Genomic DNA, 27,836 nt, shown 5'->3' with positions numbered 1-27,836 from the left:
ATGGTCAGTTAAAGCTAGGCTTTTTGTTTTGTCTCCACAAATGTTTTTTTTTTTTCCATTAAAAAAGTGTTTAAGATTGAGAACAGCAGTATGTATAAATCAAACAGAATCCTATTGTATGAACCTTGTGTGTTCTATACGCTGTAAAGATTGGGTTTGTTAAACTATGGTAAAGTTTGGAATGAAATGTTTAATTTTTGCAAAAGAAGTGAGGTGTTTCGCTATTTGTGTGTGTAAAAGTGTGAATTGTGTGTAGTATTTCGACAAAATGAGCCTTGTTTTTAAAATTGTGCTTAAGCTATCGTAAAAAAAACGGTAAAAAAAGAAAAAAAGACCTATGAAAAACACAGAGGCCTCGTTTCTTTGCTTAGTTGAATTTGGCCATAGCACTTCATTCACATCACATGTGATGTCCTCTCTCACAAGACAGTGAGGGAAGAATCATCTTGAAAGTGAATTCATCCTTGCACAGATCCTGCATCAATTAGGTCACAGGCCTTCTCCATGGCTGGAATGAGGGGTATCCTAACATAGGGCTGGAGATCATCAACCTTCCACTGCCATGCTGAAAAAACTCTTTATTGGGGTTAAGGACGGGAGAGTATATAGTGGGAGATAATCAAGTGAAAATTGTGGATGATCATGAAACCAGTTTCGGACCAAAGCAGATTGGTGAAAGATAAATTTTTTTTAGTTCTTACACCTGATTGTCGAGTTTACAATTAATCACCTATGTGTCTGCACAACTGATAGCCATGTTTGAACAATTGGCTTATAGATGTGGTATTTTAGGAAGCGGTGCCTTGAAATGGCAAAGAAGTGACTTTATGTTAGATGTATGCGTCCAATGTACAGAAGTGTGTTTAGTGTTTTTGCAAAACAGTGTTTGTAATGTTTTGCAAAAAATGTGAGGCTGAAAATGTGCATATCTGGCCTATGGTTTTCATCCTTGAATGTAAGGTTTTACTAACAGTGTTATTTTTAAATTTAGTGTGTAAGTAATCGTAAAAAACTTTCAACATCTTTGGGATGAATTGAAGCACTAAATGCACCCCAGGACTCTTTACCCTACATTCATATCTGATATTATTAATGCTCTTGTGGCTGAATGAGCACAAATCTCTACACGCACACTCTAAAATCAAGTGGAACATCTTAGAAGAGAAGAGATTATTATAACAGCAAGTAGGAAATAAATATGAAATGGAATGTTCAGAAAGCACATATAAGTCTTATGGTCAGGTGTCAACAAACTTCCATCCATATAGTGTAACTTGATGCAATTTAATGTTCTTTTTAATAGTAAGGAACATTACTATGGAATAATCAGAAAGAATGGAATGGAATGGAATATCATGACTTTTATACCAAAGACTGTTGAAAGAACATTTACTTATAATCTTACACTCCAGTGCTCATGTTAGTTCTCACTCTCCAGTGTTCTGTATTGTTGAAAGATTTATGATCAAACTCTTGATGTCACCCAAATGAGGATGGGTTCCCCTTTTGAGTCTGGTTCCTCTCAAGGTTTCTTCCTCATAACATCTAAGGGAGTTTTTCCTTGCCACAGTCGCCATGGCTGCTCATCAGGGATAAATGTACACCATTCACCTTAACTGTTGATTTCTGTAAAGCTGCTTTGAGACAATGTCTGTTGTGAAAAGCGTTATAGAAATAAACTTGACTTGACTTGATGTGCGCAAACTATGAAGGTCTTTTTTTTAACCCAAGGAAACATGAAAGCTACTCATTGAAACCAATTTTGTGAAGATTGGAGTTTTTACTCAGGTCTGAATAATAAGTCAATGTCTTTTGCTTTGAAAATTTTTTTTAGTGCCATGGCATAACAATATTGGCATAACAATATGGACATAAGCCTATACCAATTTTGTCTGGGTCCTGTTTATTAGATAAGAAAGTCAAAATTTGAAAATTGAAAACACTTTCTAACCTATTTCTGGTGCACTTGTTTGACACAAAATAAACACAAGCTCTAAGCTTCTTACCGGTCCTCTCCCAGTGCAATACTGGGCTGCAGTATCTGTGTCACTGGGATTTAAGCAGATGAATCCATTCTCTGTCAAGAAATCTCTGCTTGTTTACTAAAATCCCTCAGAAGCTGGTGCACTTACTGCATATCACTGTCTTTTGGTTCAAGAAAAATGTGTTTTTTTTCCCATCCTGAATGTTGTGTACTCTTAATCTCTGTACATATAAAAAGCCTGATATGCATGAATTGAATTGTAGGTGGGGTTCAGAAACAATGATGATTACGTGTCATATATTTGGATTTCTTTTTCTCCACCACCATTCATTTAGCCCATCTGTCAAAAGGAATAATGTCTTTTTTGTATAAAAGCTTAAAATACTTCAGTAGCAAATAGCAGTGTTTGTCTATGCTTCGTTATGTTGTGATTTTTATATCAGAGAATATGAGCTCTCACCCTATTCTAAAAGAAATATGTACATGTAGCTAAGAATGCATCAGGTAAAGAATAAAACACTCAGGGTGGACTGTTACAGGAAAATAATCCATGATTGTGTAGTTGAGTCTGGCATTTTGCAAAACCAGAATGTTCTGAAGTGAATGATAATTTACTAACTAGCAGCGTCAAACATACTATCTATTTATAGTTATAATTTCCTTGCTGTTGCAAAGCACTGACACTGGAAACTCCTTCAGTAAATATCAAGTAATTGCCTCCTTTTAGAAAACGCTCTTGTAGTCTTCAACACAAGACTAATTCCCATCAGCCAGTGCACCACACCTCACATGACTGTTTGCACCTGATTCATTAATTGATTTAAAGAGTGCTTGTATTTATATCACACATTGTTTAGCTTTTGTCTTTTACTGCTGCTTATTTGCAGTTACTGTTTTTAGTCTGTAAATGTTTTGTCATAAGTCTTGCATATGCCTCTGCACCCAAACATTACCAACACATTTATTTTTTCAGTCTAAAAAAGTGTATAAGAACTAGCTAAATAAAATATGCATACGGTACTATCCAACCAGTACTGTACAGTAGTACTATAAAATAATGTGGGTTTTTTTTATTTATTTTTTTGAACTCTTTCACTTAAGCAATTAAGCATTGAAAAATGTTGGTCACCTCCATAATCATGATTATATAAAATTTTGTATTTATTACTTCATTTTTCCATATATATAATACAGATTATAGCAAGCACGAGTATGCAGTAGTCATGAGGATGCTTTCAATCAAGCTCTACTAGTCTATGCTAACATGCTAATAAAATACTAATGTGAGAGTGAGACTAGATAGTATAACACACAGAGTATAATCCTAAATATGAAGTGCTCCATTAAAGATATATCCAATAGATCAATGTATCTTTAATTCCAGGCCACTGGAGCATTGTGCAGCGTGCAGTGCATGATTTAAGCAGAGCAGAAGATTAGAAAACAAATAGTTTAAATATAGCAAACTGGCAAACTGTCTTTTGTGTACGTGTGAGTGGGTGTGTGGGTGAGCTTGACTACGTCTTTAAGGGAGTTCCAATACACATGCACGAACGCTGCAGTCTCATTATACTCAAAGGGCAGAACGGTCACAATAATAAACATGATGAAGAAGTTCTCCTGCTGTCTCACTCTTCTGCAGAGCAACACACACAGCAGCCAGCTTGCGATTGTATACATGCTACTAAGCAAACCTTGCTGTGTAATTCCGATGGGATTATGTTTATTCCTGCTCTGACCATTACATAATAATCTGGATAATCTGGAATCCTCCACTCATACTTCTACATTTGACACAGTTTTTTTTAATGGCTAAAAGAATGACACTTCCAAAATTAGATCAGGGTTGAGACGTGTTTCCTGTTACTCCCATCACTGTTACCGCACCTGCTCTCAGTAGAGACAGCTACATCATTGTATGTCTGTAAAAAAAATAAGAAATCTTTATATTATTGTGCAGGTGGACATGGAGGACTATTGTGCAATCATCGCTTCCTTACATGGGTTAATTGTATGTTACTCTCCAGTTTTTTTTAGGATCGTTATCCAAAATAGTGGCTGACAGTGCAATTATTACAAAATTCCCATCATGCTTTAAGGTTTCGTTTCCCAAAAGGCATTGCAAAGCTAATATCATTAGCAAGGGTGCGCTCAGTGTGGTGCTGACAACCATTTAACTGTGATCTTTGTGCTGTGATGTTTTGGGAAAACTCGACCCAAGTTAGTAAGGACAGGGACATAATGAACATATGGTACAATATGCACATAATGTACATAGGAATATGTACAAAACCCAAATCATGTCTGGTAAGAGAGAATGTAAATTGATTTGTCATTGCATTCTAAAATGGGTGAATGACCAAATAATAAACCCTTTTTTTATAGCTTTTTAGCAAATTGAGAAATGAACTTTATATAAAAGCTGTCCAAAAATCTAAAATTGGATAGTTAATCAGACTGCAACATTCAACATCTTGAAGTCCAATGCCAGAAAAGTATATAAAAAAGGTGTCAGACATTCTCTGAGTCATGTGCAGAGCATCAGAGGCTGACACTATCATCACTGTGACTTTTGTACTACTACTACTACTACTACTACTACTACTACTACTACTACTTATGTATGTACAACTATGTAACAAGGAAGTTAATTATAGTTTAAACAGGATTTCTATATTTCAACAATTTATTGATGGAGTGCAAACCTGTGACTAGTCCTTAGGCGCTTATGGCAGTTATATTTCTAAACCATCACAGTAAAACTGTTGGTATCAGTTGCAATCCAAAGCCATTTTCATGGTTTCTAAGTGGAACCCTCGACAGAAGTCTTCTATCTTTAATCTGTCCATTGTGGGGCCATCCTCAGTAGTGAGTAATTAAAGAGCGTAAGAGCGTTCCTAGTAAAGAGAACTCAAACGAGAAAGATGGATCAGGTTGTAAGTAATCTATCATAATTCCATCACTGTTTGCAATAGATATCAGTTGCAGGCGGTCAGGGCCAGCAAAGCCTTCTCTGCTGGCCTAAACATTATGAGAAGCACTGACTTACATTTACAACCTAAATTCTAATATTTGTACCATGAAATTGTATGAATTTATTCCCAACAGTTTATTCTCTTCATTTCGTAGCGTTTCTTCTGGCTGCACTGTTTCCAGTATGTGTATGTGGATGTTAGACTTTGTGTCTAATTAGATTGTGCTGCCATGTCAATCTAATCTGCCCAGGGCCTTCAAAGTCTGTTCTGCTGCCGTTTTTACTATAATCTCTTTAAGAATTAGCTTTGTTTCTATAACTAATAAGATTTTCTATTCGCCTTACAGGGCCGCTAGCTGGCCCAGAATAGCATCAGCATTTTTCCGTCCTCTGATTGGTTGGTCAGAGGGAAACTGTCATAGCCAAGTTCGACTGGCAAAACATTTCTGTAGCAATCTACACACGTTAATACATCCGAGTTAGACTTTTTTATGCTTACAGAGGAAAAGAAAATGATTTGGTCTCGGACATACTTAAAATACATTTTGAAGAAAAGCTAGACATCGTGAGGAGATGTCTTCCAGACCATTGAATATGAGCCGTACCACTGGCTAACAGTCTCTGAGGAGCGGTGCAAAATATGAGTTTGCATCTCTGGGGAGTAGGTTAGATTTTATTAAAATTGTTTATGTTTTTGTCATGTTATTAGACAAATATTGATTCTAAACTGCTCCAGATGATGTAGGTGGCTCAATTGGTTGTAGTGTAGAGGTTTGGAGTTGTCTTAACTGGGTTTCTTGCTTTAGTAAAATGGTATTGACTTCCATATGTAAAATGCCTCTCTCTCTGTAATGCCACGCATTGTTATATTGCGTTTTTGTATAGTATTGATAATTTCTCTAATTGCAACATGATTGTGGCGGTATTAAGAGGTGGATTAAATCAGGTAAGAACCCACTGAAGGCCCAGGTACCAAATGCACGGCCCGCCACTGATAGATATTAATGTAGCATTGTTATGTGTGAATTTGTCCATTATTCATGTTTTCTGGTTTCCAAAAATATAAAATTAAATCATGTGACTAAAGCACAATGCATAAACTAACACAGCTACACGTTAACAGCTTAAGTTTAATTTAAGATATCACATCTTTTTTTACACAGAAAGATGTGAAAAACGAAAAACATTACATTCAGCCTACAGTCCCTCTGGTCATATTAAGTTTATTCTGTTTATCACCCCTGTTCTGTGTAAACTCTTAAGACTATTGTGTTTGAAAATCACAGATCAGCAGTTTATAAATTAATCAAACCCCCCCATCTGCCACCAACCACCATGTCACAGTTTAAAGTCATATATCACAGTGAGCATTTGAACAGTGAACAGTGATCAATTTAAATGTGCACATATAGTGAGTGTTTAAATTTAGAACAGGACTCAGAATGTTTTCTGTACTCTATTAAGTCTTCCGGTAAATTAGCTTGAGAGCAAATTTTGTCATTCTGCAGATCTTATAGGAGTCTTTTGAGGTCAATAGTGTTACAAGCTGCAGTCTGATAGAACAGCCCCTGGCGCATTAGATTTCAGCTCATTTGTACCTCTCATTACAGTGACTCCTCTGCTGCCTGCTCTTATACAAGAATCCTAATAGGATTTTCTCTGTAACTCATTCTCAGTATTTTTAAGTATTTTAAAGCATGTGAAACAATAAGAAAAAAGTTTATTTGTAAAAGCTTTGCAAACTGTGCTTTAATCTGATTGAGGTCTGTATTGTAGTGGATTGGAGTTAAGGCAGAGTGGTAGTAATGCAGCATAAGAAAAAAAACAACATTAATGCAGATGTTTTTCTCTGCATGTGTGAGTCAACTCAGAGATTTTTTTGATACGCTACAGTATGTGCAGCTGAAAACAACTTATGAGTACGTAAAAAAGGCATTATTTCATTGATGTTCTTTCATTTCAAAAAACATATATGCTCTATTTGCAATCAGATTATAACACTAATTTGTTTGGTTAGATACTGAGGACCTTCACAACACAAACATCAGTAATTAAAAAGAGCTATGCTAGATGATGGCTGATTAATCTTTTTTTTTACAATTTATTTTAATACAGTGCATGCAGACAGTGTCTAAAGCACTTCACTTTCTCCACATTTTGTTATGGTACAGCCTTATTCCAAAATTAATGAAATTCATTATTTTTCTTAAAATTCTACAAACAATACACCATCATGACAACGTGAAAAAAGTGTGTTTGAAATCTTTTTCACAGCCTTTGCCATTGAGATGCATCCTGTTTCCACTGATCCTCCTTGAGATGTTTTTACAACTTGATTGGATTCCAAAGCACTTGGAGCACAAACCAAGCCATGAAGTACAAGGAATTGTCTGTAGACCTTCGTGACAGGATTGTATCAAGGCACAGTTCTGGGGAAGGGTACAGAAACATTTTTGCAGCATTGAAGGTCCCAGGGAGAACAGTGTTAAATAGAGGAAGCTTGGAACCACCAGGACTCTTTCTAAAGCGGGATGCCTGGCCAGACTGAGTGATCAGAGAGGAACCCGATGGTCACTCTGAAAGAGCCTCAGCGTTTCTCTGTGGAGAGAGGAGAAATTTCCAAGAGTTCATGCTGTGGGGATTTTTTTTAGTGGCAGGAACTCGGAAAATGGTCAGGATCGAGGGAAAGATGAATTCAGCAATGTACATCGACATTTTGATGAAAACCTGCTCCAGAGAGCTCTGGATCTCAGACTGCTGCAACAGATCATCTTCCAAAAGGACACCGATCCTATGCACACAGCCAAGATCACAAAGAAGTAGCTATGGGACAACTCTGAATGTCCTTGAGTGGCCCTAAAATAGGTGCCCAAACTGCCCAAAAATAGGTGTACCAAGCTTGCAGCAGGAAAATAATGAATTAGATTATGGAATAAGGCTGTAACACAAGAAAATGTGGAAAAAGTGAAGCACTGTGAAAATTTTCCGGATGCATGCAAGATTCTGCGTGTTTAATTTGATTTTTAATACAAGTATGTCACATTTCTGTTGTCACAAAGCCAATGATGCTGTTATGTCTTCACTAAGAGAACACTCACTGTAAAATTATTAAATGAGCTACAAGCTGCAAATAGTAAAACAACCAAGTTTACGCTCACCCTGCTTGGATTCAGGGAATAAAACACCCAAAGTATGAGCTGGTCTTATTTGAAGAAAATCATGGGTGGTCACGCTACAAAAAAAAAAAAATCAATAGGAGTAACAGTGACACCACAGCGCTGTTGCAGAACATGCATCCTCTTTGTGGTCATTTTGTTTACAGGATATCACTTGGAGCCAGAGAGCAAACTAGCTTTCCCTTCATCCTCCAGTCAATACACATTGATCTGTTTGTACCGGTAGAACAAACTTAGTATGAATACGTATTTTCTCTGCCAGCATGTTGCATATAAAATGTTCATCATTGGGTTATTTTGTCGTTAAGTAGATTAATGCAGCCTGTGAGGTGCATAGATCGGTCTTTGAGGCATAGCGAATATGATGGAGGAATTTGGTTAAGTCCGATAGATAAAAATAGTAATAGTAATATGGTTATTATAGGTTTATTCTGAAGAGACGAAATAATTGTTACACTTTGAAGTATGACATTTTTGTGTATGGTTTCCAAACAGACAGGACAGAGAAATTAATTTCAGGAAATAAAATTAATAATAAATTATGCTTCCTCCATAGAGATTTTTAGATAGATTCCATATTTTTTCCACTCGTGACAACAGGAATAGCAATTTTCATCCTCTTAGTCATCCAGATCATTAACTTAGAGCTATTAATGCTGACTATGCACTGTAGATTAGAACTATCTGCTTGCACAAGCTAGATAGTTATTCATGTACAGTACTTGACTCTGATTTTCAATACTACAGCTATGGGCATGTAAGCAAAGTTCTGTGCCAAATGTGCTCTTTTAAATCAAAGACTTGTTCAATCATGTTACAGCACACAGTTTGCTGCTCAATAAAACACTGCAGGGAGAGTATCGTTTTAAGACAAAAAAATGCAAGCTTACAATACAGATGTGTTGTACATTTGAAGGACTTAAGGTCAAGTTGTATGTTTCTACATTAAACGAAACAAAAGAACCAAAAACACACTGCTAAAGGTCAAGTTACAAAAGCCGAGGTTTACAGTTTACAAAGCTCAAAAAGGAAAGGAAGGAAGAAAAAAGAGACAAACTCGCTTGCTTCAAAGTCAGGGCTAGAAGAGTCTATCCATGATTTGGTATTCACGATAAGGGTAGTTTGAATCCATGAATATTTTCATCCTCATAATGCACGCTTAACCCTCAGGCAGGAAGATTTTTTGTGTACTGTATGTCTATAAAATGTAATAACAGGGCTTGCAGTCTTTCAACGATAAAAAAGACATTACTGTAAGGTTTAATTACAGCATCAGCTGTTTATAGAATGTATGAACCAATGAGGATAGGTCTGATTTCTTCCTAACTCAGAATGTATATTCATGTACAGTATATTCACAGTAAGAACACATGTAAAAACACTGACAGCTATACTAAAAAAAGATGGATTATTTACGCTTTCAACCCCCTCTTTTACAGGTAAAAATTAGATTGCTATTAAAAATTATAATTAAGAAGATATCATTTCTTTCACATATGGGCATAAATGTACACTGTCTGTACTTTGGATTATATAACCATATACTTAAAAGCCTACGATTGAAGCATTAGTGCAGCATTTTAGTTGGAAATAATTATTTTAACCCTGTCCTTAACTGATGTAGTGTGTAGTTCCTTATTTTTTCAACAACCATGAGGAAATCTGCATGTGAGTCGATGGACCCAAACTGTTGTGTTCCAGAAAGACACTTGTTTGTAAGCAATTAAAAAAAATCAGTTAGCTAGGGAGCTTAAAGATTGAACCATGGAGCAATCATGTGGTCTGATTCACCAGATTTACCTGAGTCTGGATTTACCCAATTCCAAATCAATAAAGGGATGTCATGTATAGCGCCTAATGTCCTATAATCTGGAGCAGTGTTATTATCTGGGGTTGCTTCAGTTTCAGGTCTCAGCTCAGCAGCATTATGCAACAATAAAATTAAGGCAGCTGAGCATCCGAATCTATTGAATGACCAGGTTATCCCATCGATAGATTTTTTTTCTCCATGATGTCTTAAGTATATTTGGTTTAAATTGTGAAAGTGTGGTTCAGGGATCATAAGGAATCATTTCCAAGCATGAATTGACCACCAAAGGGTCAATTCAATTACATTTTATTTGTATGCCACTTGTAACAATTGGCAATGTCCCAAAACAGCTTTGCAGAAGTAGTCCTTTACAAAGTATGGATCTAAGCCCCTTTTCAGGACCATAGATCCAATTTGTTTTGTGAAGAAGACTCTTTGGAATGGTTCACCTTTCAAAAGAAATGCCACAATAAATGCACACTCAAAAGGCAGTACAATGAAACATTAGAGTGTGTGACCCTTTTGGCCAGGCAGTCTATTTCAAATTCAACTAATAGTAGCCTTTTAAAGCATGGAAGAAAATCGAATAATAAAATTATATCCTGAGAGTATAAACAAAAGGAAATTGTTCACATTCAGAAATATTATAGAGCATTGCCTATTCACAGAAGTAGTCCTGTAGCTCTGAGGGCTTGAACTTGTTTAGAGACATGGCATCCATTTTTCAAAGTGAATTGTTTCTTGGCCAGCTGCAGTTCATTGGTTAAATTCCAAATTTCACAAGGCCCTAAATCATAGACTACTTAATGGGCAGTGCAGTTTAGAAGGTCAAAGTAGTGATCTGGAAATGTGCAAAGAAGGTGTAAAATTCAACAACAATGTAGAAGTGAGTGACCAAATAAGGATTAGAAGAAAGAGACAATGTAAGCAAATTACATTCTCAACACACTATTTTAGTGTACATACCTGTACATACCTCACCTCTCGCACCACGTCACTTTAAACTCTGGACTTGCACAGCAAAGTGCACTTTATATTTATTTATTTTATACCACACCATTCTGCACACGGTCACTTTATGGTCACTCTATACCGCACACGGACACTTACGGACCCTTACACCACACCATACCACACACGGACACTTTATGGACACTTTACACCACACCATACTGCACAAGGACACTTTATGGACAACCCACCACTAAAATTGTCTATTGTTTACACTTTGGTACACATTGTTTACTGTTTCACTGTCTACTGCCATAAGGATTTTCTTTGTATATACATTTTTTATCTTTGTTTACAAACCTATCTTTATATATCCTTTATACCTTATATTTTATTTTATATAGTTTTTATACTTTATTTATCTGCTTTTTTTCTTTCTCCCCACCCTATTCCCCTCTTGCCGGACCGTATAAAGCATTTCACTGCATGTCGTTCCTGTATGTATGTGTATGTGATGAATAAAATTTCATTTAATTTGATTTGATTTGTATCTGGTGTGATAAATATATTATTTGCTCTTATGTTTCTATTACTTGTAAATATGAATATAATGTATCTTTACTAATAATGTAAGGTGCATAATTCATAAAGCTTTAGAGGTATACTATATGAATTTTATGTAAAATATATTTATTAAATGCATAAGCATAAGATATTAAGTACAAAAAAATAAGGTAGATAGAAGGAAAACGAGTGTAATAAGTTTATTAAGTGTGATAAATAAATAAATTATAATAAAAAGTAGCCTTTTTTCTGACAGTGCAAAACATTGCCTAAACCAACATTTACAATCATGAGTGTCATAATGTCTATAAAGCCAGCACTTTTAAACTTCCTGTTGTTCGGTTTGCAATGCAATCTGACAAGTATTACAATCGATTAATTAAGCAGAGATCAGTCAACATATAAATGTTGTATAATCACAGAAAAAAAGTTAAAGCCTCTATTTTTTTCTGTGCTGTCAATGAATGAAAATGTACTTAGCTTACTATATTTGGAGTAAGGAGTCAGAATAAGTCCTAATTAAAATCCTGTGTGTACACTGGTGGTAATTTATAGTGAATGACCTAAAGAATTCTTTGTACAGACTAAGAAAATCTAATATCTAAAAAAATCTTAGTATAAAACGAACGCTTCATTAGATATTGTCATTCCTCTCATATTTTATTCTCTCTTTTTTTAACAGGTTGGCAATCTAGCAACTGATAATGTTTCGCAAAAAGAAGAAGAAGAGGCCAGAAATTTCTGCACCAAAGAACTTTGAACACAGAGTCCATACCTCTTATGATGCAAAGCTCGGGATCTTTGTGGGTCTACCAACACAATGGCAGAGTCTTATAGAGAACCTGCGAAGACCCAAACCCATGGTGGACCCTTCCAGAATAACACCAGTGGAATTAAAACCAAAGAAGGCATGTATCATGATAAAAAAATAGGAAATTAACAAATATTTTAGTGTTAATTTTTGCATAAAGTTATGTTGTTCTTCACTGCCATGACAGTTTTTCTTTCAATAAGGAAGTATCTTGAATCAAGTTATAGCTGAGTAATGAGCAGCATAAAATAATTTTGCTTTAATATCTATTTATAGGTTTGCACTTACAATCCTGTTATATAAACCCACTCAGTGGCAGGAATCCAAAGATTTATTACCCTATGCTGGCAATTAATAACGGTCCATGCTGTGTACCACTAGCATCAGAGTCAGGGATAAAAAACTGCAGTTCCAAGCAAAGAGAAAGCCACAGAAAGCTCTAGAGCATGACAATGGCAGATTTCCCCTTAGCCATGGTGTGTGATGCCTTTTCAGAAATAGTGTACACAACATGACACACGGCAGAAGAAAAATAATGGTAGTTGTCCCCTGTACACATCTGTGGTCTTAAACATTATGACCTGCATGAAGGTTTCGGATTAGATATGTAGAATTACATTTAATGAAACTATACATTCTTTAAATTATGCTGAGTCTAATCATACCTTAAACACTTGATTACATCATATACAACTTTTCATCGCCTCTCAACCCTATCCTAATTCACTTCAAGTTAAACATTATAACAGGCTACTGGGCTTTCTTCTGACAGGTTAACCAAGTTTGTGTTCCTGGGCCTCACTGGTGCTGTGAGTCATGGCTACTTTAGGGTATATTTATATCTCCCGTCAAGGACATAGTGACTGAAGCACATGGCAGCTGACATAAAATGTCCTTTGTGGCCAAAAACCCTGCCAACTGGCTCTGAAATCGAGGTCAACATCAGCTTTGAGAGAAAAATGCCTGAAAGCGCAATAAGGTGTAAGATATTGTACAGTCTCGCATCATTTTTAAACTTAATTTTCGAAATCCTTATGTGTTTTTGGGTAAAAGAAACAAGTTTTTTTTGCTAAGTTACTAGGAAGCAAGAAAATAGATTTTATACACTGTACCCCAAAATAACTTTATTTTGCGGAAGCATAAACCTCGGTTGAATTCTCACCACTCCACTTGCATTAATCATAATGTCTTTCTGTCTCTCCTTTTTCCTCAGACGATTGTGCGTGGGACCTTCGTCGGCCACGGAGACTACATCTCAGCTATGCTGTCAGATATGAGCCGCCTGTCGGTGACCAGCTCTAACTCACTGCGCAAGAGCAGCCCTTCAACTCGCAAGAGAGCCCAATCTTTGGGTCGCCTTGGCGAGGTGATGGAGGGTGATGGCTATCAGTATGAGGACCTAGAACGCACTGAGCTCGACCCAGATTCTCAGAACCACTGGAGAGACCAGATACGGAACATCCACAGTGAGAGTGGAACCCCGTTTATGGGTATGAAGAAGAGCATCACCCTGGAACCCAATGGCATACTGTCTAGAGCCAAATCTACTTATGAGGTTAATGTTAACTCTCTGGAGGCATATCCCCCTCCTCCGTTACTACCCATGCCTCCTCCACCGCCAATCCCTGTTCCACCCAGGCCAGTGTATGTGGGTGGAGATTTGGGTAGCCCTAATGAAAGAATGATGATGAGAAGGGAGTTTCCCATAGTTCTGTCTCACACCCCGAGGCCCATCACCTGTTTTTATAGTCCATCTATGTCCATACAGCAAGGACAAATAGAGAGTGGAGGGTTTAACACAGATATAAGGACTGCTGACAGGCTCCTGATTCATCCACAAAATAGCCCTGGGAGACCATACTCTTCTTATGACCTGAAGGTAAGCAACTTTTCAAACCTTTCAATGTTTCATTCTGCAGACCCACTGAAGCATGACACCAACAACCAGCATATGTCACCTATATTTTTAGTGTTCGAAAAGTGACACTCCACTTAGTTTTCCTGGCTGCTAACAAATCAGCTCTCAAGACACCTTGATGTTAAATATTTGAGACTTTTAATGGTTTTGAATTGCACATGCACATAATAAAGGAGAGCTCTTCCTCAACCTGTCTCCAATGATAAGGTAAGGTCTGACTTCTTGTCTCTTCAGTTGTTGTGCGCATTCAAGCATAGTTGTGTTGACTATGTCAGACAAACACAATTTTGTCTGAACACAATAATGTCTTGAGGCAAATGACAAAATGTCAAATGAGTACACCATAGGTTCCCAATTCTGGTCCTGAAGTAACCAATGTCTTTTAAATATTAGGGTACAAGGTACTGGATTAAAAAAAATCCTAACTAATGTAACTAACCATGGCTAATTAATGGATTGTAAACACTAAAATGTGTGGGACAGAGGGGACTCCAGGACATTTGTAACCCTTTGTTTATAAAGCCACATCTTTAGTCCTCTTTTTAATGTAATGACATGCAACTAATGCCTACAGAAACCTTTTTAAAACATACTGGAATATCTGAAAATAAATAAATACATTTTAAAAAGTACAAAAAAACAATAACTTGTTTTCAGTATTCTTCAATTCTTCAATTATTTTAAGTTTCCTGAATCTTAAAAGGTTTGATCGCAGTTTAACATCTCAGAGATTTAAGTATAAAGGACTCCATGAACAATTTAGGAAACCTTTGTCATGGAAGACTGATATACAACCTGACTGATATGTAACCTTTGCATTACAGGTCTGTATCTCTGCAGCCAGAAATAAATAATGCATGTAAGAGAAAGTAAGATGAAAAGTTTAGGATTGCTTAAACAAAAAGCTACATCAGCATTATGACCTCATTTGTTATCAGCTTTTCGAGTTAATGTACATGCATTTTCAGTTAAATTCAATATTATTTGCATAGCACTTTATAGAAATAAATAATTGCTAATAAATAATTGTTAAATATCATTTTTATCATAAATTTGTTCATATAAGTTTATCTCTAATGAGCAAATACAAATGAACCATTATTAAATCGTTGAATTAAGCATAAGTACAGACACGACCATCATCCCTATAAGCAAACAGGTGCGGAAATATAGTCGATACCACACCTTCCACAATACTGCATTTAACATTTTTTTTTTACTCAGTGTGCTGCTAGACTGCATACATCCAAGTGCCTATAGAAATGCTGTATATAGATTGAAAGTGATGCTGCAGCACTTTCGCACATTTTCACCGTGCAAAATCACCTCCCTTTTTTAAACTGCATCAAGAACAATCTATTATCAGAGACTTCTACATTTTTACAAGGCATGTAATAAAAAATCTTGCTCATGTCTAGAGAAACCTAGTAATAATTTATAAAAAAAAAACCTTTGTGAAAAGGTTTATGAAGGAGCCACTGGATATATACTGTATGTATAATCAATCTAATCTAATAAAGAAATCTGTAACAAATAAAACAGTTCATTTTAAGAACGTACTCTTATAGAATATTTCTAAGAGCGTACTTATTACTAAAAGCATTTATCACATCTTTTTTTAAATAAAGTCAATATAATATAATGCTTGGCTTTAAAGAGCAGTTGAATTAATTAAATAAGGTCTGTAAGATTACAGTTTGGAATTTGTAGAGCTTTATTGATTATTTTAATGATGATGTTCTGTGCAACTGACCTGAGGTGGTATAAAGTACTGAAAATACTTTAATAAAGTAAAAGTGTAATTACTCATAATAATAAATACTCTGGTAGAATTCCAAATACAAATACAAAGTGGTGACACAAATAAAATGTATGTACCACAAATAAAAATACAAGAAGGTTTGCCTGAACATAAACACAGAAAAAAAAAAAAAAACCACACTTTTGTTTACATGTGGTAAATTAAATTCCTAATCTCCTAATTTATTACTAATGTTATAATGCTTGCATTATAGTAAAACTGATGTTACAAACTAGTTGAACGGTAACTAAATAGATAAATAAATACAAAGTGTATGTAGGAAAAGATAAACTAGGTTTTAGCTCTCTTAAAAGTTGGATTTGTTAGAATAATGCTAATACATCTCCTTATTACTACAAAGATTTAATTTTAGTGGTGGGCTATAAGTATCAGCAAGGCCTTCTCTACTGGCCTATGAGAAGCACTTACTTTTAATATATTTTTCTCCATGAATTTATGTTCATTGTTTCCTATAGCATGCTCTCTTCATTTAATCGCATTTCAGATTTTAATTGACAAAAGTAAAATCCATATATATTTACTTCTTATACAAACTTAAGTATGCTAAGTCATGGCAACAACTTAGCAATGCAAGGGAATTAGATTATTAAGTGAGGCCACATGAAATGTAATAAGGTGTTTTGTACCTAAATTGCTGTTGCTTTATGTAATCTGTTCTGCTTGTAAAGATGCAAACAGAAAAACTGACTTGCACACATGCTTATGAATTAATATGCATGTTCCCTGTTAGGAAAAGAAAACGATTATTTTGCATAAGTGTATTTAATTAAACAATTGTTTGAAAGTAAATACTGTATAATATAAAACACTGGACATAAAGGGAAAAAAATGGATGCTTTATTGATGATAGATGCTCTACATTGGTTCTTATTCATATAACGTCAGTTCACAATATTTTAATACATTTTAAATGTTTTGTTTTTTCAATTTTAAAAGTGATAAAAAATATATATGCAGTGGATTTTTAAAAATATTTAAAAATGTCTACACAATAAACTAATAACATCACTGACATGCATTTGACATTGTTTTCTACTTCCTGTTTTTATAACTTTTACCTTAAAAGGATACACAAATGTCTTTTTATCTTTAGCCTTTTTGTTTTCCTATAGTGTAAGTATACATTTTTTTTTTTTTTTATGTTTCTTGTTCACTTATTTATTTCAAAGTCTTCATGCGTGTTATTGCTTTAAGAATGCTTACCATCAAATTGAATTAGTGCTTTTACTCCAGCAAAGAATATTTACACAGAATATATCCGGAACAAAGCACCTTAATATAAATGTATGATATGCCAACTCAATGAAAAATATCTGACTTGGCATCGAAAAACACATCAGAAACTCCCAGGTGCACAGTGAACAAATGTATAAATATAGAAAGCATTAAGATATGAGATAATTATTGGATGGAAGTAACTGCATTCACTCAGCTGTGCGGACTCAGTGGCCGATTTCAACAGCGAAGCCTTGTTATATAACTCATGAATCGGTAACACAATGTTAATATATTCTACTGCATTTTCGCTCTTAATTTATAACATATTTAGTGACATCAACCACAATTTCTGTGTCGGTTTTTGAAGAGGTTGTGTTTTGACATACACTTTATACATAGGTTTCTCTTGCTATAAGAGACCCAAATTCCTCCATTGTGTAATTTTAGTGCTAACATAAGTACATACTAACTTAATGTGGTTGTATAGAACATGAATTTACTAGTAAAAGTATTACTTGTAGTATTTGCATATTTGCCTTGCATGCAATGTGCATATGTTCACTGTATATAATGCAGCATGTAGATAATTACATGCATAACTGTTTAATTCTTGAGCTATCAAAGCAGTTAAATATGCATGCTCTTTAAGAGTTTAATCATTCAAACCCACAGTGTGATTGTAATCCAAGTTTTAGATTTTGATATGTCTTACATTTTAATTTTTGCCTGCAGTGTTTTGCTGGTGTCTCTGAAGATTAAGTACGCTGGCACACTTCCCAGTCTGTGAAGCTTGTTCAATGAATTTTGATGATTTCTCAAGGTGATAAGAAAGTGACGTAATGCACTTAGAGCTACAATCTTCCTGTGGTAGTGTGATGCTATTTTTGGAAGTGCTCATGCTCCTGGGAATAAATGTTCTAAGTGCAGCACTTACTTAACAGAAATCGCAGGATGACTTGAATGGGAGGATGGCAGTTTTAGCAGGGGATGGCAACTAATGAAAGGATGGCAGGTTTTAATTAGCATTCGACACTTTGGCTCTGGGACATCAGCCAATATGTATATTCTTTATTTCCAAAGTTACAGGCAGATACTCTCCTGAGACCTCAGCCAGGCTTCTTCCACAGTGGAGCAAGCAGTCCCCTGGTGAGCACCACAAGGCCTCACAGGACCGTGCGATCATCCTCTAGCTACACAATCGGCCTCTCTCCCAACATTAGTTTTAGACCCTCAGGTCCTGATCCTTTCATGAGGCACTCGGGGTGCCCCAATCCAAGTCTCTACCCCAGACAGGACAGCCCATCCCAGCCCAGGCCTTCACCTACTGGCTCTCTGGCCACCAGTCCAGCTGGAACCTGTTCTCCAGCCTTTAGGCCACAGCAGCACCCATCCCCACGTCCTCCACCTGACCCACCCAAAGTCACTCACGAGCAGTTCAAGGCAGCTCTACAGATGGTAGTGGACAAGGGAGACCCACGCTCCTACCTGGAGAACTTTGTCAAGATTGGTGAGGGCTCCACTGGGGTGGTGTGTATTGCACGGGAAAAGCACAGTGGTCGTTTGGTAGCAGTAAAAATGATGGACCTGAGGAGGCAGCAAAGACGGGAGCTGCTGTTCAATGAGGTTTGAGACTCTTCATTTCGGTAGCATGACAGTGTAGTGGATAAAAAGCCAACAAAATTGTTTAAGAACTGTTTTTTTTGTATGTTGCCATATTTTTAAAATGGGATTAAATAGTATTTAAAAGGATTTATTAATTTCAGTTGTGCAGAATTTCTCAATGACAATTCACCCATTAAAGCATTTGACCTTTTAAAGCATTTGATTTGATGATTTGATATATGTATGTGTATATATATATATATAGCTTTTGTTATGCAGAATTATGCTTTTACATAATTAACAAATAAACTAGGCAGCTTGAGTTAGAATTCATAATCAAGGATTTACATTCATGCCATTCTACTGTAATAACCATGTGTGTATGCATGTGCAGGTAGTTATTATGCGGGACTACCAGCACAGGAATGTGGTGGAGATGTTTAAGAGTGCACTGGTGGAGGAAGAGCTCTGGGTTATTATGGAGTATCTCCAAGGAGGAGCTCTTACTAACATAGTTTCTGAAACCAGGTAAGCCATCATAGTGTCTGAAACAGCAGCATATCTATCTGAGCCCAGAGTTGCTTAGAGATTTTTAAACTTTTAGTCAATTACAGTGCGTAATCAGCCTGGCTAATAATTATAAGAACTGTATAATAATTATAATATATTTCACAGTAGTGTGTTGTGACTTATAATTCAGTTATTCGTCCTCTAACATATTCAGTGTAATTACAATGTTACTAATAGGAAAGACATGAGTTTATGAGAGTGAATATATTGTAGGGATGTGAATATACAGTTGTGCTCATAAGTATTTGGACAGTGCTCTAATTTAAAGAAGTTTCATTGAAAATAATTGCATTTACAGCCATTTTTTGTTCAGTCCACTGATTTACACAGGGTCTACATTAATTGGACACTACTGATAAGCAGTTTAATTGCCAAGTTTAACCTGTTTCTTATTATTTCATGAAACTGAAGGAATTAAAAGGTCTGGAGATGAATGTGTTGAATTTGAAATACAAGTGTTAAAACTCCCAGGTATCAAAGGGTCGTCAAGACTTTGAGTTGAAATGACTTTCACATCTACAAGATTAGTTTCATTAGTTTCATTGTAGCAGTTAATAATATGCTGCAAAATGAACAATCCAGTAATTTAGAAGTTAGTACTTATAAAAACATTTATATAAGTTAATGTACGTTTTCACATTTCAGCAACAATTACTTAAATGTGAACTGAGATAGAGTAAATTGACTGTATCAGCTTTGAACTCTTTACTAAAACAAGGAACTACTACCCAGAATGGCAGAGTTGTTTGATTATGCGTTTAGCTGGAGAAAGATAAAGCGTTCTGTGCAGTGATATTACAAGATTTGTTACAGATGTCACAGAAATCTAGTCAGCTTTTGATGTTGTAAAAGTATTCTTGAACCACATGGTGGCAGTAGACTGTCAAGTCAGCTTCTAATCAGGCTGTGTACCTGTACACTGAACTACTCTAATGCTTCACCTAAAGCCCTATTTTAATATGGACGGATCTGTTTATTTATATAATTATATTTGTCAGTGATGCAATGACAGTACAATATTTATGTCCTAATATTTTATTGCACTAAAACTAAAATGCATAATTCATAATTCATTTATTAATCTTAAAGCATATTGTTTAGTGTAATTACAACAAAACTAATAGGGAAGATTTATGAAAGTGTGGAATGTAAGTGAATTAAAATAGGAATGTGAGTATACAGATATTTTAGAATGTTTACACAGAATTTGTGCTCATTTTTGCCTGTGTACACGCATCATTTGAACTGAATTGATTTGAAATAAAGCAATCAATATAAGTTTCAAATGTAGACTTTCTTACCCATTGATAAGAATTAATTCGGTTTAACAACAAGATTGCATTTCCCATTTTTTACATAGTGGCCTATTTTTATAGGCTCAAAAGTAATCAGACACTTAACTGATGAGCAGTTTACTGGTCAGACAAGTCCAGTTTTCTCCTTATTTAATGACAAAATATTTAGAGAACTCAATTCAAGTCAATACATTTTGATTTCTATTCATTTTAACTATGGACATTGCCTAAAAGCAGTTATGGAGAGCTCACCATACAATCCACAGTGGTGTCGATACCATCATTAGGCTGGAAAACTCTCCCAACCAACCTATCAGAGACATAGCAGAAACTTGGGAGTTACCAAATCAACAATTTATGGTTTATTAATGGTTTTTTTATAATGCACTGGTCAGCTTAGCAACACTAAAATGCCCAGAACACTAATCTTTCACACCATATAGCAAAAAAAAAACCGTCAAAGTGTTTTCAAACATGTCAAAGGCATTTCATTATAAAAGTCTACAATCAAGAAATCCATTATTAAAGTTGAAAGTGTATACCTAATCTGGTAATTGTTACTTTTAAAATCCATTGTAGTGGTGCAAAGAGGTAAATCAATGATAGTTGTGGTGTTGACCAAATACTTATGGATCTGGCAATGTTAATGGGTTAATATAGAACACAGGTTGTGTTATAACTGTAGTGTCACAAAAGAACCAGATGTTCTATCTTTCTATGTTCTCACATTCTTCAGATGAGCCTAAATAGTTACCTTGTGCTTGTTAGTCTTTCTAATCATTTTGGTCTGAATAAGACACAGAATAAGCATGGAATCGATGAGTGGACACATTTGGACTGTGATATGCTGTACTTAATTGTACAGGTTAAGTGAGGAGCAGATTGCCACAGTGTGTGAGGCTGTCCTGCAGGCACTGGCTTATCTCCACTCGCAAGGTGTCATTCACCGCGACATCAAAAGTGACTCCATCCTGCTATCGTTGGATGGAAGGGTAAGATCCAAGTTGTCTTCCTTTTCTACCTTCCTTCTTCCTCCTCTTTGAGCTCTGAATGCACATTTTTTTTTTTGTGGGATGGACTGCATTATGGATTAAAATGTTTTTAACAGAGAAATTCCCTCTTTTTCATTTCAGATTAAACTGTCCGACTTTGGCTTTTGTGCTCAGATCAGTAAAGATATTCCTAAAAGGAAATCACTAGTGGGGACACCATATTGGATGGCCCCTGAAGTTATCTCAAAGTCACCATATGGCACTGAGGTAAAGAATTCCAATACATCATCATACAGCAGTAAAATGAATATCGAATCAAATCAAATCAAATTTTATGTGTCACATACACATACATACAGAGTTCAACATGCAGTGAAATGCTTTGTATGACTGTTTAACATTTAAGCATTACAAGGAATAGAATTTAGGATAAACAAATTAGGTAGTTAAATTAAAAGTATAAACTATAAAAAATATATGTATATACACAAATATGGCATATATTGGAAGTACAAATATCAAGTGATTTAAGTGTTTTAAATTGAATCCCAGGTGGACATATGGTCTTTGGGCATTATGGTGGTGGAGATGGTAGATGGAGAGCCTCCTTACTTCAGCGAAGCCCCAGTGGTGGCCATGAAGCGGCTGAGAGATGAACCACCACCAACTATACGAAACATTCAGCAGGTACCTGCAATCAACACCTGCATCCATGGTTTACAAAATTCACAATATCATCAGTAGCCTGTACTCATCCTGCTTTTGATTCTTTCCTTTCCAGGTGTCTCCAGTGCTAAAAGACTTCCTGGACCGCATGCTGACCAGAGACCCGGTGGAGCGGGCTAGTGCAACAGACCTCCTTGAGCACCCGTTCCTCCTACAGAGCAGCTCTCCACAGTGCCTCGTGCCTCTCGTCGAGCAGTACCGCAAGCGCATGTCTCGCTGCTGAGTCCGTTATTCTTCCTCTCTCTCTACTACAATACATGCTATTGTAGGCTCTTGGCAGGAGGCTCCCAGGGTTCCAGGTCTGAACGTCCTGGGTGCATAGAAGTGAGCTGATGCACAGTGCAGCTTCTAAAGACTCACAATAAAGAGCACTTGTTATCCTCATGTGAGCAGGATGACCATGGCTAATAGTGATGGAGTGTTAATACATTGCACCCTAGGTCAAATTCCTAAAAACCGTACACTGGGGACAACTGGTGCTTAATTGGCAGCCTAAACTATAAGACTGTGTTAATGTTTTTAACATGTGGTCAATACAAATGAGTTTCTCACGTATAGTTTAAGCAATGAATGTTTCATGTTATCATGATGCTTGATGGCCAGATACGTTTAGTATTTTGCCAGTATTGTTAGCACAGAGAGACTACTGCACCTTGCCCAGGATTTGCATGCCAGTGGCATATGTAGGCCAACTTTAAGCTAGAAATGACTTGAAACAGAACTTAGAACAATGTCGTTGACAAGCTGCTGTGGTGGCGACTGTTTTCAAAGAGCCATCGGAATCCAATTGTATATCCTACTGATTTAGTTATTTATTGTTATGTTGTTTATTACATTTTTTTTTATGAATGACACCATCTGCTTTTTGGAAGGGGGTTCTGAATCATTTGTAAATTGTGTACACTGTAAATATTGCTTCTCAGCACCCAAGGTTGACTTTTAAATGGGTAACTGCAGAAGGAATAATTTGTACATACTATTATGTTGAGTCAATACTGTAGTTGCATTCTGATCATTATTACCGAGTGACAAAGGTACATACGAAAAAAGTCATCTGGCTTCTGTGTGTTTGTTTACAGTGTGTGTGAATGAGTGAGAGTGTATGTTTACACTTAGGATGTGATGTTCATGTTTGCATTTTCGCATCCAACCTGTTGTACTGTGACTTATTTTTTCTTAACAGTTTGTAGAGTTTTCAGTGGGAGTGTGCGAATGAACGTGTGCTGCTAAGGACTTTGGGGGGGATGGTCGTTGTGTTTGTAGAAGTAAAGCACACTGGATGGTACATGCTGAATGGTTTCTCACCAGCTGTGTACTATCTGTACATCATCTCGAACATTTCTTGAACAATTCAGCTTATTTCATATTGTGGTTTTATTTATAGATTAGTTATTCATGATGAGAGGAATAAATCATAATTTAATTTTTTTTCTAAACAAATAAAGGATGCATATTGAATATTCTGGGAAGGATGGTGCAGTTTTTCACATACGCACACACACACACACACACACACACACACACACACACACACACGCACACGCACACAAATATTTTCCATCAAAATGTTAATTACTTTATTTTAATTATATAAACGATTGACATTCACAATATGCATAGTAAAATGACAGATCACAGCTATGGTGCAAATGTTTCTTCCAGTTAAATGTAAATTAGAATTTAATTTCACATATAATATTTTTCTATTTTTCTTATCTGTACACAAACGGAATATATACTATACTTTAATGACATAAATACACTTTATACACAAACCTGTAATGTCTGAGACATGAGTATGAATAGATTTCGCATTTTTTTCTACAAACTTGAGGATGTACATTAAAGAATATATAGATGAACATTTTAAACATACTGATTATGAGGAGAAAAAGACAATTTTACAAAAAAACCTGTAACCCCTGCCTGGCTGCTGAAGTTCACATACATGTACATTATCAAAGACAGTGCATTTACATATTATGTAGCACATTTACTTGCTTTATCTAGTCATTTGAAACATTGTGTGTTTATTTACAGTGCTGTGTCTTTTAGAGAAGTTTCATCAGGACTCTAACAGTTCTTAAATAAATAAAACTGATATTGAACAAACTGCATTTATCAAAAAAGAAATAATCAAAAACAAAAGCAAGACACTTCTTCATTTTCCTCTTTAATCTATTGTTGTTCATAAATGTTTTTTTTAAAAAAGCAGCTCGAAACAAGTAAAATCCCTGCATGTGCTGTTGATTTTTCAATTCCACATCTAGGAACTGGGAATCGACTCTAAGATCAAAGAGACTACTACAAAGTTTAAATACAAGTCCATGCAATAAAATTTATTTAGCTCAAGTTTGCTGCAAGAAAAGTAAGAAGGGAAAAAAATAGAAATTTTAGAAATTTGTTTAACAAAATTGACATTATTGCTCCCATTTTATGTGTGGTTTAAATTCTGGCTTGAATGAGTAAATTATTAAGAATTATTGTGCGGAATTCGACACCATCAAATCCCAATTCCCAATTGTAAATTAAGCTCGGCTAACTGGAGGGCTGCCTTCAAATTCACACCTGACACTGCTTATGCTATCAACACTGGGCTGACTGTTTACCAATTTGTGTGTATGTGAAAGGGGAAATGTTTCTGATCTAGCGATCTTGCCTTTGTTTAGCCTCGCACTGGATTGACAGTCTCTAACCAGGCCCATGAACTCAGGAGCTGTGAAGCGCCGCAGTAATCTGCTCCCGAGCCCTTCGAAACCCGGTGGACGGATTTTGATCCTTTCCCGTGGCACCTCGTCCCGACAGAAGAGCAACTTATTCGGTCTTTCAATCTTTACAAGGCTCCCACGCTTTATTGAGCTTTTCTTGTCACTGTTCCTCTGTTCTGCAGTCATCCTAGACACTCCATTCATTTGCTGCAAAGCCGCTTTCTCGACCTCACTCTTCTTGGTAGAAGTGTTGCCATGGCAGTAAAATTTCGGGATAAGTGGTCTCTCGTCTGGAAGAGAAGCTCGTTTTAATTGGCTGACAGGCTGTGTGACAGCCCGCTCCTCACCCTGGTACGACTGTTTGCGTCCTGACTGTAGGTCCAGGTTGAATGACTTTGCTTTCCCCCACTCTGGTGGATTTTCCCTCATCTCATGCTGGTCCACTTTCTGAAAGTGCTCTGAGGCAAAGTTGTTCTTTCTTACAAAGCCAGTTTCTCTAGAGTTTTGGAACTGTTTTGAGCTGAATAAGATGTGCTGCTCCTTCTCAGTGAAATGCCTCTCTGGAAACCTGGTTGAACTTTGGCAGGCAGTTGAGTTGTTTCTCTCAGGGGAGTGCTGCTGACTGAAGCGTCTCTTTGGGTCTTTATCGTCACTGATCCACATCTGCTTCTGAAACAAAGATGGCAGTGTTTCTTCATTTTTGCTGTGAACCTGCTTTGAGAATTTTTCTAAAATCTGCTTCGGGAGTCGATTAGGCCAGGAAATCACTTCCTGTGATCCACCTTTGATTTCGTGAGTTTTCCCGACGCTGCTTACCCCTTTCCTCCCTGCAGCACAGAGCACCTGAACGCAATTAGCATGTCCCAGATATTCAGCTACCTGCATGACAGTGTGGCCTGCATGATTTGTGTGGTCCAGTCTCAGCCCAAGCCTCTTGAACGCCCGAATGAGAAAATCCAGTACCTGGCTGTGTCCTCCATAGGCAGCATACGTCAGGGCACTATTGCCCCAGGCATCCGTGAGCTCAGGGTTGGCGTTGAACTGCACCAGGAGCTTGATGACATCTAGGTGGCCGAGCTCACAGGCCAAACTGAGAGCAGTGCGACCATGCTCATCCCGGTTGTTCACATCGGCACCTTTTTCCAGGAGCAGCTGAGTGAACTTAGATCTAGTGTTATGCTCCTGCAGGCACACGGCACACATAAGTGGTGTCCGGCTGCTTTCGTTTTTTGAGTCGATGATGCGGCAGTCCAATGCATCCAGCACAAAGCGGGCCAGGTGCACTTTTCCACTATTCATGGCATCCAAAAAGGTTTTGGTGCCAGAGCTCTGGCACAAGTCCTTTGGCCTCAGCATGGTGGAACGCCTCTTCTCTGGAAGAAGTCTCACAGGTGCTGGAGTCAATGTGTGGCTCAGCACTGTCTCAGTTTTCAGAGTTTCTGTGTCTCAGCCAGGGACTGTCAGGCGTTTTATACGTCCCTCACTCTGTGCGCCCGCCCCACGTTGCTACGGCAACTGCCATTTGAGGCCAAGCGCTGTTATAGCATCCATTCAGAATCTCACCCTCTGTTTTCAGGCAGCAGAGGCGAAAGATACACTGTTTTGAAAGGTGCAATTACTTAGGCAGAAAAAAATATCACTGCCCAATGCAATAAATTGTGGGTTTGTATCAGGATTTATTATACTCCTCCTGATTTTAAAGAAGATGCAAAATTTAGTATACCATGAATTTACCACTCTGTGAATTTTCCAGGAAATTTAAACCACACATGTTTTAAGAATGAGGTGCTAAGCACATGAGTCATGCTTCTTAAGAACCAACACACAAAAATAAAAATAAATAAATAAATGAGCAAAATGAGTAACAAATGGTCTCAATCCATGCTCATCTTACCATTTCAGCTGCATATTACGGTCTTACAGACACAGACAAATGTCCTATGTAGAAATCCCAGCAACTACTGATACATGTTGATTAAAAAGTCCTGCTCATTAGACCACTTAAACATGCTAAGGCATTATCAATCCACTGGATTTGATGGGCTCTTACTCATTTCATTGCTGTTTGGTTTTTGAGCAAAAGCCAAACATGGATGTGTTTCAACTGTTTTCAGCAGCCTTCACACTAGTCAGTTGAGCCTGCAATTTGAGTGGGTGAAGGTCATGTTTGTGTGAGTACTGTAGCTGATATTTGTTGATGTGTTTTTGAGGTTTGAGTGAGACACGTTATTCCTGCTGCAATAAAGATGCAGAATGGGTGGTTCATCAGACCACAACAGAGATTGTTTTATATATATATATATATATATATATATATATATATATATATATATATATATATATATATATAAAACACAAAGTTGTATGATGTTTAGAGACTCAGGCTAATTTCTTTATTCATGTAGTTTATTCTGCAGAATAATGAAGCCATCAGACAGAGTGAAATGCCTTTGAGCTTTGATCTCTATTTGCTCTGATATTTTTCATACCCCTTCACTGACACTTTATCATTTCACAAGTCAAAGATATAATAAACCTGAACAATGTGGATTATTCTTTATTAATATATAAAGTATCTTCACCTAATATATTATGTTAGCATTTTTTCCATCCACCATCACCCTACTGAACTCTACACTACACTGTTAAATCACTTTATAACCACTGTATATAACTTCTGTACAGTTGTGCATATTTGCATATTATAAATTTAAA

At 36.5% G+C, this 27,836-nt stretch overlaps 2 protein-coding genes across 2 annotated transcripts in view; one reads left to right on the top strand and one right to left on the bottom strand.

Moving 5' to 3' along the window:
- Positions 1-23,858, top strand: part of LOC124390591 (serine/threonine-protein kinase PAK 6) — a 30,024-nt gene extending 6,166 nt beyond the window's left edge. Inside the window, exons 2-9 of the mRNA XM_046856612.1 lie at positions 12,142-12,367; positions 13,484-14,149; positions 18,309-18,851; positions 19,225-19,358; positions 21,561-21,687; positions 21,829-21,954; positions 22,240-22,374; positions 22,469-23,858. Of these exons, the coding sequence (XP_046712568.1) occupies positions 12,164-12,367; positions 13,484-14,149; positions 18,309-18,851; positions 19,225-19,358; positions 21,561-21,687; positions 21,829-21,954; positions 22,240-22,374; positions 22,469-22,636 (2,103 nt within the window). The 5' untranslated portion in view covers positions 12,142-12,163 and the 3' untranslated portion in view covers positions 22,637-23,858. The remainder of the gene's footprint in view (positions 1-12,141; positions 12,368-13,483; positions 14,150-18,308; positions 18,852-19,224; positions 19,359-21,560; positions 21,688-21,828; positions 21,955-22,239; positions 22,375-22,468) is intronic.
- Positions 23,859-23,980: 122 nt separating this feature from the next.
- Positions 23,981-26,542, bottom strand: LOC124390281 (inversin-A). Its single transcript, XM_046856118.1, has one exon. The coding sequence runs from the start codon at positions 26,475-26,477 to the stop codon at positions 24,942-24,944; it is 1,536 nt and encodes a 511-aa protein (XP_046712074.1). The 5' UTR covers positions 26,478-26,542; the 3' UTR covers positions 23,981-24,941.
- Positions 26,543-27,836: the final 1,294 nt, after the last annotated feature.

Source organism: Silurus meridionalis, chromosome 8 (assembly GCF_014805685.1).
Source record: "Silurus meridionalis isolate SWU-2019-XX chromosome 8, ASM1480568v1, whole genome shotgun sequence".
In the NCBI taxonomy this organism is placed as follows: domain Eukaryota; kingdom Metazoa; phylum Chordata; class Actinopteri; order Siluriformes; family Siluridae; genus Silurus; species Silurus meridionalis.
Note: the sequence above shows the minus strand (reverse complement) of the source record. Positions and strands in the feature narration are given on the sequence as shown.

Coding starts and splice junctions, on each gene's coding strand:
- LOC124390281 (XM_046856118.1), bottom strand. CDS start 26,477: ATGCTGAGGCCAAAGGACTTGTGCCAGAGCTCTGGCACCAAAACCTTT.